A 12,711-nucleotide genomic window follows, 5' to 3' on the forward strand; every position below is an offset into this window, starting at 1 on the left:
AATAATAATAATAGAAAAAAAATAAAAAAAATCACGACGTTTCGGAGGCAACACAAGCTTCCTTCATCAGGTGTAAAAAAAGGCACAGCAAAATAACTGTAGTTTATTTATATTATTTTTATTATTTATTTTTACCGACGTGACTTTACCGAAAAGAATCCTAAGAGTATGAATCCTTGCAGTCACGAAAGCTTCAAATCTAGAACAAACATTATCATTGATTCGCGGTAAAGTTAATCGTTTGCAAGACGGGGCTGAAGCTTAAATGCAAACTGTCCAACTTCGCTTTGATGTCTCATCGTCACCGTTGTAAACATTGCACGTGGCCGGCAGGCTGGGCACACAGCAGGCTGGACACACAGCAGGCTGGGCACACAGCTCCTCACCCTCGTTCATGCCCGACCCTCGGTGGGGCTGCGTGCCCGCCTCGACCCGTCAATCGGACAACGACCGGTGTCCCCTCTTACTCTGCACCGCCGCCGTGTCTTCGTGTTGTTTGTTGTTGGGACGTTCTGACAACGCCCCTGCTGGACATTTATAACAACAACAATTGCTAATATAAATACTATTAGGTTTTTTCGGTAAAGTCACGTCGGGGAAAATAATAATAAATAAATATTATTTAATATTAATTCTAATATAAATAATATTTATTTTATTTCTATTAATATTTCTATGTTTTAGTTATTAATATGAATAATATCTATTTATTTTATTATTTATTTTATTTTTATTTATTTTTATTTTATTTTTTACCCACGTCACTTTACCGAAACAACCTAAGAGTATGAATCCTTGCAGTCACGAAAGCTTCAAATCTGTTAATACTGTATAATGTTTGGAAATGTTGTGGATTTGCTCTCCAACACACCGGTGTGCTGTGCTGGTGACGGAATGGCAACGTTCTGTTTACGTGACAAACCCTTAACAATTAAATGTCGGGTGGTGGCGGGTTTAACGACACATTTATCTATTTACGCGATCTAACCCCCAACAAAATGTACCTGTATTACGAAAGAGCTAATATAGCAGCTTAATCGGATTCTTCGAGTATGAACTCTTCTGATTCTGTCTCGATCAGAAGTCGGCGACCTGCGGCTCCGAATCCGCCTGCCAGGCGACGTTTCGCGTCGAGGACCACCGCCACCACCGCCTCGTGCTCACCGCAGTTGCATTGAAACATTGAAAGGGGTTTTACACATATATTTATCTTTTACCGAATTTTAAGAAGAACAATGGCTCTTCTTGTTATTGTGGTTGCCCGAGCCCCTGTTGTCGGTAGTAAACAAGAGGCTGGTAATCCTAGAGGCCTTTGCTCGTAATTGTAAAAGAGTCGTAAAATAAATAAAAAGTACGATTAATGTATTACCATATTGAAAGCATCGCATACCAGTCAACCCTTTATCAGTGTCAACTTATTCCACACCAATTCAGACCTTATTGGTCACCCCGTGACCTTATAAAAAGTCCCATTACAAGGCAGAAACACAAATAGATTTTTAAAATTGGCCCGTATTGAAACGGCTATACGACGTATGGACCTGAAAACTCAATTTCCATGTACAAGAACACGGCGTAAACCGTATGGATCGACAGGTATGGCAACGCATTAATTACGAATCAATTCAATATTGGGCCGTATCATCTGAACTGAATTATGGGAAACGTATTGCGAAACAAAATGTTGCCCTCTTAGAAATGTCCCAGTTGGGTTGCGCGCCTCTTCATCGCGAGTCTCCCAACACTGCGATGTTGGTAAATTGCTGCTGCCGATGCCGTGGCGCCGATGTGAGCCACATTCATCCACAATCACCGTGATCCTGCGCCTCTAATTGCTCGAACCCCAAAGCAGCGCTGCGGCTGCTCTGGTCGCCACCCCCTCTGCGCCAGAGGTCGGCACGACACGGGGGCCGATCGCGCGCTCACCCTGCCCGCTGGCACGCGGTCTGGCAGCGCGGGGTCTCGCCACCAAACTCAAGCCACGTTGATTGGCTCAGATAAATAAAACCACGTCCAGTGCTCGGCACTCAATGGATTTGCGCTGTCACTCGATCAAGCGCGGGGCTAACTCGGCGCCACCACGGCGGTCGGAGCGGTTTTAAAACCGTGCAAAGCACGCGGGGATTAAATGTTCACGCGCTCTTGATTACGGGCGCAGATAATGCAACGCACACAAGCTCCGCAGACCGCCTTTGAACGAGGCGCGTTCAGGAGGAGGGAGGGCCCCGTCTCGGTCGGCATCGGTTTGCGCGCCTCCACCGCCGCCCCTTACCTGGCGCGCCACGTGTTGTATTTGTGCAGCACAATGCCGAGCAGCAAAGAACCAAGAGGGGGGAAAAAACACTCCCTCGCCCGCAATCACGGCGCGCACCCCGCCCGCCGTGATTGCGTGGCGTCAGGCTGGCCCCCAGGTGAAGCTTTGAAGTGCGGGCAATTTACCGCCCTCCCAAACCCAACCACCCAGCCACACACCCATCCACTCACCATCCACCCCCCCGTCATCCACAACTACTGAACCACTCGCAAACCACGAGCGCTCACCGATCACCCACCAACAATCGACCACTCACCACTTACCAACCATCAGCCACAAACCGTCTACAATATTCTCTTCTTGCGTATGACTTCCATATGTTCTGGAGTTAAATGCTAATTTCGAAGTCTGCTAGCTGTGAGGGGGCTTCAGGCGAGAGTTCGTGTCATTTTGCTATTCCCCATTGACCACTCACCACTCACAAACAACAATAACTCACCACCCTCAACGAACTACTCACCACAATCACCCACCAAACATTAACTACCCACCCACCCAGTTTAACACGGAGGCTTTCGCGACCAATACTATTCATGATAATGTTTTTTTTTGGTTTAGATCTATAAATATACCCATCCACCAACCACCACCATCATTCAAAACTACCAATCATCCACATTATAGCTACCCACCACTGATTACCGCCAACCATTACTCACCCTCCAATCGTAAACCTGTCGGTTACAGACAACGGGTCACCGACCACCAACGCTGAGCCCAAAGCGACGAAGGCTCGTGCTGTAGCGCGTCTGTTGGGATCCGCACGGCGCCAGTGAGGTCGCGCACAATCCCATATCTGACATCACGGATCAAAATAAAGTGAAAGAATTTGAAACTGCTGTCTTGCGAGTCAAACGTGGTCTTAAGACACACCTGAACAACACGCGCAAAAATGTAAGCTCAGCATGTACTCTGTAGAAGAAAAGAAAAACAGTCAACACGTTTGTTTCGTGAAAACTTTATCAAAATTGAAACATAAATAAAAGTTTGATTACAGGCACACGCATTGGTTTTTTTTCACACACACGCAACAAACAAACTGTAAACCGTTGTGAGCAAAACACGGTAACGATTACTCTTCTTCGAAACAAAAAAGAATGTAGACCAAGATGTGGCCAGTGTGTAGAACCCCTTGCATTGTGGTTCTACACTTCAGCCTGTATATGAAACATCACTTGCATAGATCATGGACATTGCTTTTAAAACAGCCGTCGCAGGCGAAGTTCGGTAACCAATGTGAGCCAATGGAATGTTTGTACGCTTGCGGGTGAAGCCAGTGGCGTATTGTGGTTGGCATGAGCCCTGGAGCAAGCAATGTAATGGGGCCCCTTGTCTGGAGCCCAGACTCATTCGGCCCATGGGTCGTGGTGCAAGCGCACCGCCTGCACACTCAATAGCTACATGGCTGGGTGAAACCATATAGCCTTCAAGTACCCCCCCTGTGTTAGATTGCCTTGCACAGAATGGACCCTGTGCTAAGACTGACTTGCACAAGCAATGGCTTAAGAGAAAACAATAGCAGAGGTGATTTCATGCATCGGCAGAAATACATTTTTCTCCAAAAACAATCAAACTATTTCCCATCGATCAGACCGATTAACTGTCAATAATCGACAAAACCCACCTCTGCCAATGCCTAAATTAGGATCAGTGCTTGAATATTATTGTGTAAAGCTATTAGAAGTGTTTTGTGTTAAGGCTGAGGTATGGAGAACCTGTCAGCATTGCCAGGAGTAATCATTCACATGTACAAAATTCACGAAGTAATATGTGTTTTGCTTTTAGCGCTATAAAAGAGGGATTATACACAGCCTCCTTATTCCCACACGGCACCGTGTGTGTTCAAACAACCTCCCGGCAAAACCCAATCCTGGAGCAACAACAGCACACAGAACACTCCATTCAAAACACTCACAGCCACGTGTGACTGATCAATCAGTTGGCTTTCCTGAGAAATGGGAGAGGCAGCCGCAAGCGGCAGCGGCGCACCGTAATCCACCACAGCTGTTCATATAACCCACGACCCCGCCGTGGTATTTCACAGCGACGAGGTTCTCAATGATGCTGCCAAATACAGTTGATGACGGCGAAGAGGTAAACCTTGCTAACGAACTGCATTAATGACTGGCGCAACGTACAACAATGGCTAACGTGGGATTCAGGGTTGGAGTCGTGGCGCAGTGGTCAGTGTTACGAGCCTTCCAACTCGAGTTAAGAGTTCTAAATGATATCAGATCCGGTCATAGCTACCCATTCCCACTCAACACCAAGTGATGAAGTATTGTCAGGCAAGACTAATGACCAGCACAGCCTGGAGAGGGGAGGTGAGGCTTTTATCTAGAAACTGACTGACAAAGAACTGTTATTTTATATTAATCAATGTTGCATTCAAACGAATATACCCAACCTGGTCCTTTGAAATATTGCTGTGCAGCGAACGGTGGTCTGAGGAGGGAGCTCCAGGGGGGAAAGCTTTTGTTGGCTACCCCCCCCCCCCCCTTCGAGCAGGGCTGGCACGTGTTCCTTATTTCACAGAATTTTCATTATTACGTGGCAATTTTAAATGCTTATCGGCAATGTAGCTTTGCAAAAAAAATTCGTAAAACAGCATTAGGCTAAGTCGCCGCATGGCAGATCAACGTTTCAAATTGACAAGCAATAATGCAAGACTTTAAAAAAATAAAGAAATGGCACGAAACCAGGGCGCAAACCTTTGGTCTCGCAATAATCTCTTAAATGCATCAAGACTGCTGCTGCGTGTGAAAGAACAGTTTGCTGTGTGGACGTCAACTGCAATTACATGTTTGCCAATGTGATATAGCAAATAATGTGGTCTAACGCCAGTCACCATTAGTGCACCGGTAAAAACACTGCATCCTGAAAAATGCGGCACCAAATGCCAAAATTTTCACTGAAGGGAACCCAACACAAACACAACATTTAGGGCGGGAATCAGTGATGTCTAAAGTGATATGTGAATTGGGTGGCACAGGAGTCAGCGCACTGCACCATAAACCCAGCGACCTGAGTTCAATTCGTAGCCATGGCGAACATGAGTGTAGTGACATCTGAACCAGCCATGCACCCCCCCCCCAGCCCGCTTTCATAGAGCCACATTGACCAATGTAGTCAAGTATGGTGAAGCAAGCCCCATGACCAACATGGGTGTGGGAGGCCTTCCAACGATTGACACTGGATAGTATTTTGTTATCCTGATTAAACTGTTTAAATAGATGGATAAATGTCTAAAATGACGTCCATTGGTAGAAAAAAATGCCTTCAAGTGGCCAAACATTACTTTAATCCCTTTGTTGAGGGTGATTTGTAAAAGACGAATATGCTTTAATCCTCATGAATGAATGTCAACGAAACACGGTGCATTTAATTTTGGATGGAATATTTCTTGTACAGATCTTCCTTAACTTGCATCTCAATGCACATGTTTGCAGCTCAATCTATGTAACATTGCAGTGTTTCACGGTATGTAAACCAGGAGTGCAGGACTTTTTCCTTACACAGGGCTGAAGTAGGACTTTCAAATCCCTTTGGCGGGGGCCACACATGAACACACACCACAGTCGCTTCTATCGCTGATGCCCCTGCAGCGACAGAAGTTGACTGAACGAGCTGAAATCTGAAACAGTGTGCATTGCCAAGTTGGAAATATTTCCCTCAAGTACCCGATTTTTGTGGCTAAGATGTTCGCAGCGATGGATAAAAAATCTTTGTGGCCCATTTATAAGTGGGAGGCCTCATGTGGCCAAGGGTCATATTTCGTCAGCGGGCCATAGGTTCCTGACCCTTAGTCTTAAGTCCACAACAAGCACCATTGGCTGCCACTTCAAGTGCACTTCAAGTGTGCCTCAAGTGCACTTCGATCGCCTTTCAAACGCTCAACGCGACGTGGTCGTAGTACGACAGCGGCGCTGCCTGCGAGGCTCGGGGATCGCCGTGGGGGGCCCGACGTCGCCCCGAGGGAGCGCGACGTGCCCTACAGGGGCCCCGAGGGAGCACTACGTGCCCCGCAGGGACCCCTCGGATACGTCCTGCAGCGTGTCCTCGCTGCCGCTGTCCCCGGCCTCATCGCGCCGCCGTATCCCCGGCGCAGACGCGGGCACCTGCGCGTCACCGCTCGGCCGCCCGCCCACTTGCCGGGAGTCTCCTGCCACACGGACGTCCGGCACAGGTTGTCAGCACAGGGGCGGTGTTGGGGTTTGGCTCATTCTCGAGCCGTGCACTGCTTGTGCTTAAGCCAGGTGTATTTGCAGGGCTGCGGTCAAGCGTGTAATGATGGAAGGAGTCTACCCCCCCCCCCATGCAGTGATTCCAGGAATTTTTACAATTCTGGTTCATGGTTCGATTCGAGAATCAATAGATTTTTTTGTCTCAATGTTGCTGTATCATTTGCATTGTTTCTAATTGATTCGTATTTTTTGTGCAGTAGTTGGCTCCCATCGGCTAAATGTAACAGCATATATTATGCATGTAATGTGTGTGAGTAGCAAATAACAGATTCTCACAAAACGCACTTCAAGGCGCGCATCACAAGCGCAACGATCGCTTCTCACTCGGTGCGCCGTTTCACGCCGAGCTGCAAATCAAGGCAGCAATTTCAATCCTCCCCCCACCACCCCCCCCCACCCCTCTTCGCAATCAAACAACCCAAGCAGAAAGCCTCGACAGTCAATTTAAGCAAAGCTAACCCAAGGGTTAACCTTTAAAACCTCTTGTGTTTCTCTGCCTGAGAGGGACGCTTAAATTTAATGTGAGCGGCGAGATGTTACGAGCGTAGAGCGGTGGTGGGGGTGGGGGGGGGGGCCGTGCCTGCAGCGCCGTGCAGGTAGCGGCTGGGCTCCACCACGGTGCGGCAAAGGTCCCCCGAGGCCAACTCCTCTGCTCCTGCGGAACGGAAACACAGTTCGTCCGTGACCGCCACAACCGTGGGACGCTACCAGAGCGCGAGCGCAGCTACTCGTTGACCCCGCTCGTTACTTTTGAACGATCGGCTAATTTTGCGCGGACGTAAAAAGATCCCGTGACAAAAGTTCGCAAGAGTCGTGCCTTTGTACTGCTGGTGTCACGACTAATTACGTGCAATCGCTAAAAAGGTCAATTTGTCACTTCCTGAATGTTTTTCTTCGACCAAATGCCCGTTGTGCCAAGCTGCAGAGGATTGTCCCGAGACAAAACAAGACAAAGCTTAGGATCCGGATAATTAAGGCAATTATTCTAATTGTGAGGTAAAGCATTTCGCAACCTTCGTTAGGCCGCATGGTTCACCGGAGGAGAGCAATTTGGAGCTCACAGGTCAAGCTGATGATAAACTGTTACAAAAAAGGGAGCAAACGGGGTGTTTTGCAAGTTGTGAATGATCTCAACTGCACCTTGGCCTTGCCCTCACCACGCAAGTCTGGAACCTCACACGGTCAATCAAACACTGCCGGCGAGCCAGGGAACGCTCGCAAATCCCCAGGACACTATCCCAGAAGACCCACGGTGGGTGCGGTCAACTGAGCTCACTTGAGTGGAAGGTTATGAATTACCATCGATGATGTAACCAACTGCGGAAGCTCATTTAAAACAAGCTCTGTGAGCACAATGTGAAAATATACATTATGGTTTAGCCTGTAGAACTCATTTAAAACGAGTTAAGTGAGCAATACAACAACATGTGCAATGGTATCTTAAATTCAGAAGGGAGGCAACTGATGGACTTCATTGGTAAAGTAAGAAAGCACAAATATAAAACTCAAAAGTTTTCTATTAACATAGTTTTATTTAAAAAAATATACAGTAGGCTGATGTCTTGGGGAATAGCCCTCCTTCAGAGCAGGCAGGAGAGATAATTCCTTGTTACATATTACTCTCTGTTCGAAGACGGGGCATTGTCCAAAAATATATTCCCGCTATATATATGTTCCTGTGTGAAGGTAGTATCAGGGCTCATGAAAAAAAAACGTATTTGCTCAATGCATGTAGACTAATAAACGATAATAATAAATGCAGACAGTTTAATCACGTAGCCACGTGTTCCGTTATAGGCACGTGATGACCGTTACATTGATCAATTAGATTTGTTAAATCACCTTATTTTTGTATACCAAATAGATTATATCATTCTACAGTCGAGTTCTCATCTAACCATCAGCATAACATTTGCAGAGCTCAAGTCACATTTAAATGCTAATGATGCAACAGAAAAAAATCCCTTACAAACATAAAAAATCAATTACCTTTAACACCACGAGTGGATTTTTCAAAGGAAACCTGAATCAATGAACTATCGTCATCAAAGAGAACTCGCTGATGAACTGACCAGATGTGGCGGCGGCCGTCTCCTCTCGCCGTCCCACGTGGATGACTCTGCTTCTGGGCAGCTCTCGAGGCTGACAAACGAAAAACGCGGTCAGCGCTCAGGCGCGGCCAAGCCAACAAACGTTCACGGCACCGGTGGGACGGGTGGGACGGGTGGGACGGGTGGGACGGGTGGGACGATGCGCCCGTCCTACCCGCGCCGCAGGGGGCTGCCGCTCGGGGCTGCGTTGCCTCGGCCGTCGAGTGCCGCTCGATCGAGAGCCCAGGTCCCGCAGCGACATGGGCCCCACGCTGCCGGCGCCGTCCTCGGGGCCCACCCCTGCTGGCGGTACCACGGGCGGCCGGAATGCAGAAAGAAATTCAAGCGCGTCGCTCAATCTCCAGCGTAACATAAACATCTTCATTGAATGTGCACGTTTTGTCCAAATAAGCTCGGGTTGCTTGACCATGGAGTGGTTCAACCTGCCCATAATATTTACACGTTGTTATTTAATCCCCTGTGCAGCTAATTGATTTCAGGCCTGCCATCAATTTTGTAGTTGCTAACAATCTTTTGCCAGGATGAATCCCAAAAGACCAGTGGTATATATTAGGGTACGGTAGAAGCCTTCTTAAAACAAACTTTGGGGCAATTTCTTTGCAATGATCCTACATTCCGTTTCAGAGGAGCAAACTGTGTGAATTAAAAACTCGTCACTGGACTATGTCTACTTCGAGGGAATGTTTCGTGCAAACAAGTTTATTGTCTTCTACTTTTTATCAGAGAGAGCAGAGGTCCGGGGGTGAGTGCACTGTGCTATGAAACCAGCAAGAATCACGACTAACACCACCAGTGGCTAGTGACATCTAAACTAACATGCGCTGACTAGCATGGTAAAGCATGGTCAAACAACCCCTAAGACTGACGTTGCATGGGAAGGCCTTCATCCAGAAATGTATCGTTATTATTTATGCAAGACCATATGTACTATTTTTACAAATCAGCTGTGCGTCACCATCACCCATGGTCAATCCACTGCCAGATGAAAGCCTCGCCAAGCCATCGCAATCTCTCACAGCCCTGCGAACTCTCCATTTCATAATTCTGCTTATACATTTCAAATTCGTGGCTAACGTTTTGGTCGCTGGCACCAAGTATTGATGATGGTGCTGGTGGCAGTGAGCAGCTGGCAGTGCCCACCGTCTGAGCCATGCTCGCCGGGCGAGCGTCTCCCCCATGCGCCGCCCGCCTGGCGCGCGGTAGCGACGCCGTAGCGCGAGTGCCCCGTCATGACGGTCTCCGCAGCGGTCGTCAGCTTGGGCCTCTGGCCCTCGCTCAGCTCCCCAACACTCCCCTCGTCCTCTTCGTCGTCCGGGCTCTATCACAGCGTAGGAGCAAACGCACGCACAGTGCACGCACGCATGCACGCGGACTGATGGGATCCCTAGGCCGACGAAAGTGTTCGCTCCACCGAGGAGCCAACAGTTGTGTACGTTTGTAAATATGTATGCTGAACTTCTTTCGCACCGTACGTAGCCAACCGTGCTAATCGGAGGTACAGAGCTGGTGCCTTTGCAACCGATAGTCCTTTGGTCAACTATGGACATTGCATAGTATGTTGTATTAAATAGTGTGCATGTAAAATATAAAAAAGCATGCTGTTCGCATTCAACACAATGTTTTTAATGTTCGTTATTATGTCATGTTTATTTATTTCCCCTTGATTTGTAATACATTGCGTTATAGGCGTCACGCCATGAGATGAAAAAAAGTGCATAAAAAAAATGTTAATGTCTGATCGCCGCAATATGCCAACTTAGTTGGAAATCCCAATTTAATATTATATTTTTCCAAGCAGTTATCGGTGGCTAGCCTGAGACACTCAATGTGTTACGAGTGGCTACCTGGATTCAATCCCAGGATCTCAGTCGTGCAAGGTCAGTGGTCTGACCCCTAAGTCACTCAAGCCTACGTTTCTAAGTGGCGTCAGCCTCTCTCGGTGAATGTGAGATGGGATGGCACAACGTGCGGTGCTCTCACCGCCCGTCACTCGCACTTGGCGGAAGCGGCCTACCTCCGGCCGGTAGTGTATAGGGAAGCCTTCCACTGGCTTCTGCTTCGTGCTGACCATCATGGAGAGCACGGGGTCCCTGTGAGCTCCCCAGGGTGGCTGTCTGACCACCTGACCTTCACTCGGAGGATCGAAGTCCTGTAAGACACGAGCGGACGTCTCAAATGTTTGGCTCAGAGCAGCAGCTACGAGCACATGCGCCAATCCTTTGGGTCTCATCAGCGCTGCAACAGCTGTGCCCAAGCCAAACAAAAATGTTCAACGATGCCCACAAACAAGGTGCGGCCCTTTACACAGTGGAGACCATAAACAAAGTGGCCTTTACTGTTAATACAAAATCACCATTAGAAGGCTCGTGAAGATAAAGCCAATATAGTGTCACGCATGGCACGCACCTCAAGTGTGACGGACACACTGTGCACGCACACCCTTTATATGAAGCTCAATGAATGGTTTCCCATTAGAGGACGTACATTGTTCACAATTTATACATTAGAGTGCTGTGAAGGCAATCCCAATTAAAATGAGGTTTTACTACTTGCACCACCTCTTTAGGGGCAGGCAGTTTACATTACCAGAGAGGTGACAGATGCAATGCTGCCTTTTAGTGTTGATTTTCCAGTTCAGTTTGCAAGGCTTTAACAGCCAGTAAAGGCATCCCATAAAATGCTTTCCAATGGGGTTGCCCACACCCCCGCATCCACCATAGACTCCTCGAACCAGCAGCAAGAAAAGCCAGACATGTTTACACTTTGTTCTGGCTTTGCACAGAGGCAGACCGTTTGCCAAACGTCTCATGGACAGGCCGAAATGGCTCACAGCTGGCAAGGATGGGGCTCAGACAAATAACTCGTGCTTCCGGACATAACGGTATCCTTGCTTTCACTTGAGGCTTGTGACCAACGTGCATATTGTTGTTATTATTAGCCGTGCGTGTCAGTCACTTCTGTTTGCAATAATACATGACAAATCCCATTCTAAACAAATGCGCGGCACATTTTTCCAAAAGTGCCACAGTCAAGAAAGAGCACAGAGAAGGGGCAGCCGGGCAAGAGTTTCCCTCTCGAAGGAGCGTTTCCTTCTGGATGGCGAGTCTCTGGAAATGCTATCTGCAATGTCAGGGGAGGTTTCAGTCACAGTGGTGATTTGACAGGAAGCAGCATTAACAGACGTCCACCAGAATCAATCCCAATTCCGGCTGACAAGCGCTCCCTGAAGCGGAGAGGGGATTCGTGCAAGCACTGCACTCTTAACGGCAGTGACCGTGGCAGCAATATTATTTATTTATTATTGCATCAGTGGCTGTTGCAGAAATATAGTTGACTTATTCACTTATTTACTATTGCGGCGGTGACTGTGGCAGCAATGTTGCCGCACTCGCCATCTGTCGTGGTAAATGAGCAACACAACGTGGCATAAATGGTGGATGGAATTCCGCATTCTATGTAGATGGTAACTCGAATGCGGCTTAAACGTTCTCAGTGCCCAACTCTTCTGCGCACATGTGAGTTCCTCCACACCCGTTACCCTCAACCGAACCCTGCCATATTGGAGTTTAGTATGAGCATTGGTATCACTATTCGCCTTCCTTTCATAAATTTCACTTGTGCATTTCTGCACTCGGATTATATAAGAATTGGTCGTTGACTAAATATTTTATGAGGCCATTCATTTCTAGTTCACTTACTTCGCGATTAAGCTGCGTGCACTCGTTTACAAGGCTCCAATGTTACGGGAAGGCCGATTCGACCATCTTGAGCAAATTGTAACAAATCACAAAGTAAATAAATAACCGCACCACAGCTGCATGGATTGCACGGTGTAACCAGGAGTACTCGACGGCCCCGAATGCATTGTGAGAGGGTGTTTGTGGCCGGCCTGGCAGTAACAATAATGACCCTGCCCCACCGGTAACGGCCCTTTTACTGCTCTGGGGACCAAAGTGGGGAGTTTGGAGGGGCACTTCAAAGCACCGCAGCCAAAATAAACTCCTGTTTGCTCAGGGGGCTTCCGGAGGGTTTAGTATCAGCT

General features: G+C 47.8%; 1 protein-coding gene across 5 annotated transcripts in view; it reads right to left on the reverse strand.

The window, feature by feature from the left end:
* Nucleotides 1–3,181: 3,181 nt before the first annotated feature.
* KIAA0586 (KIAA0586 ortholog) overlaps nt 3,182–12,711 on the reverse strand; it is a 187,923-nt gene continuing 178,393 nt past the window's right edge. For 3 of the 5 annotated variants that reach the window (XM_078858668.1, XM_078858670.1, XM_078858667.1), the window contains 6 exons: nt 10,684–10,818; nt 9,810–9,987; nt 8,824–8,951; nt 8,631–8,700; nt 7,139–7,213; nt 3,182–6,476 (listed from right to left, as the gene is read on the reverse strand). In XM_078858668.1, the coding sequence (XP_078714794.1) occupies nt 6,328–6,476; nt 7,139–7,213; nt 8,631–8,700; nt 8,824–8,951; nt 9,810–9,987; nt 10,684–10,818 (735 nt within the window). In that variant the 3' untranslated portion in view covers nt 3,182–6,327. The remainder of the gene's footprint in view (nt 6,477–7,138; nt 7,214–8,630; nt 8,701–8,823; nt 8,952–9,809; nt 9,988–10,683; nt 10,819–12,711) is intronic. The other 2 variants (XM_078858669.1, XM_078858671.1) reach the window with 2 other exon arrangements.

Source organism: Lampetra fluviatilis, chromosome 7 (assembly GCF_964198595.1).
Source record: "Lampetra fluviatilis chromosome 7, kcLamFluv1.1, whole genome shotgun sequence".
Taxonomy (NCBI): domain Eukaryota; kingdom Metazoa; phylum Chordata; class Hyperoartia; order Petromyzontiformes; family Petromyzontidae; genus Lampetra; species Lampetra fluviatilis.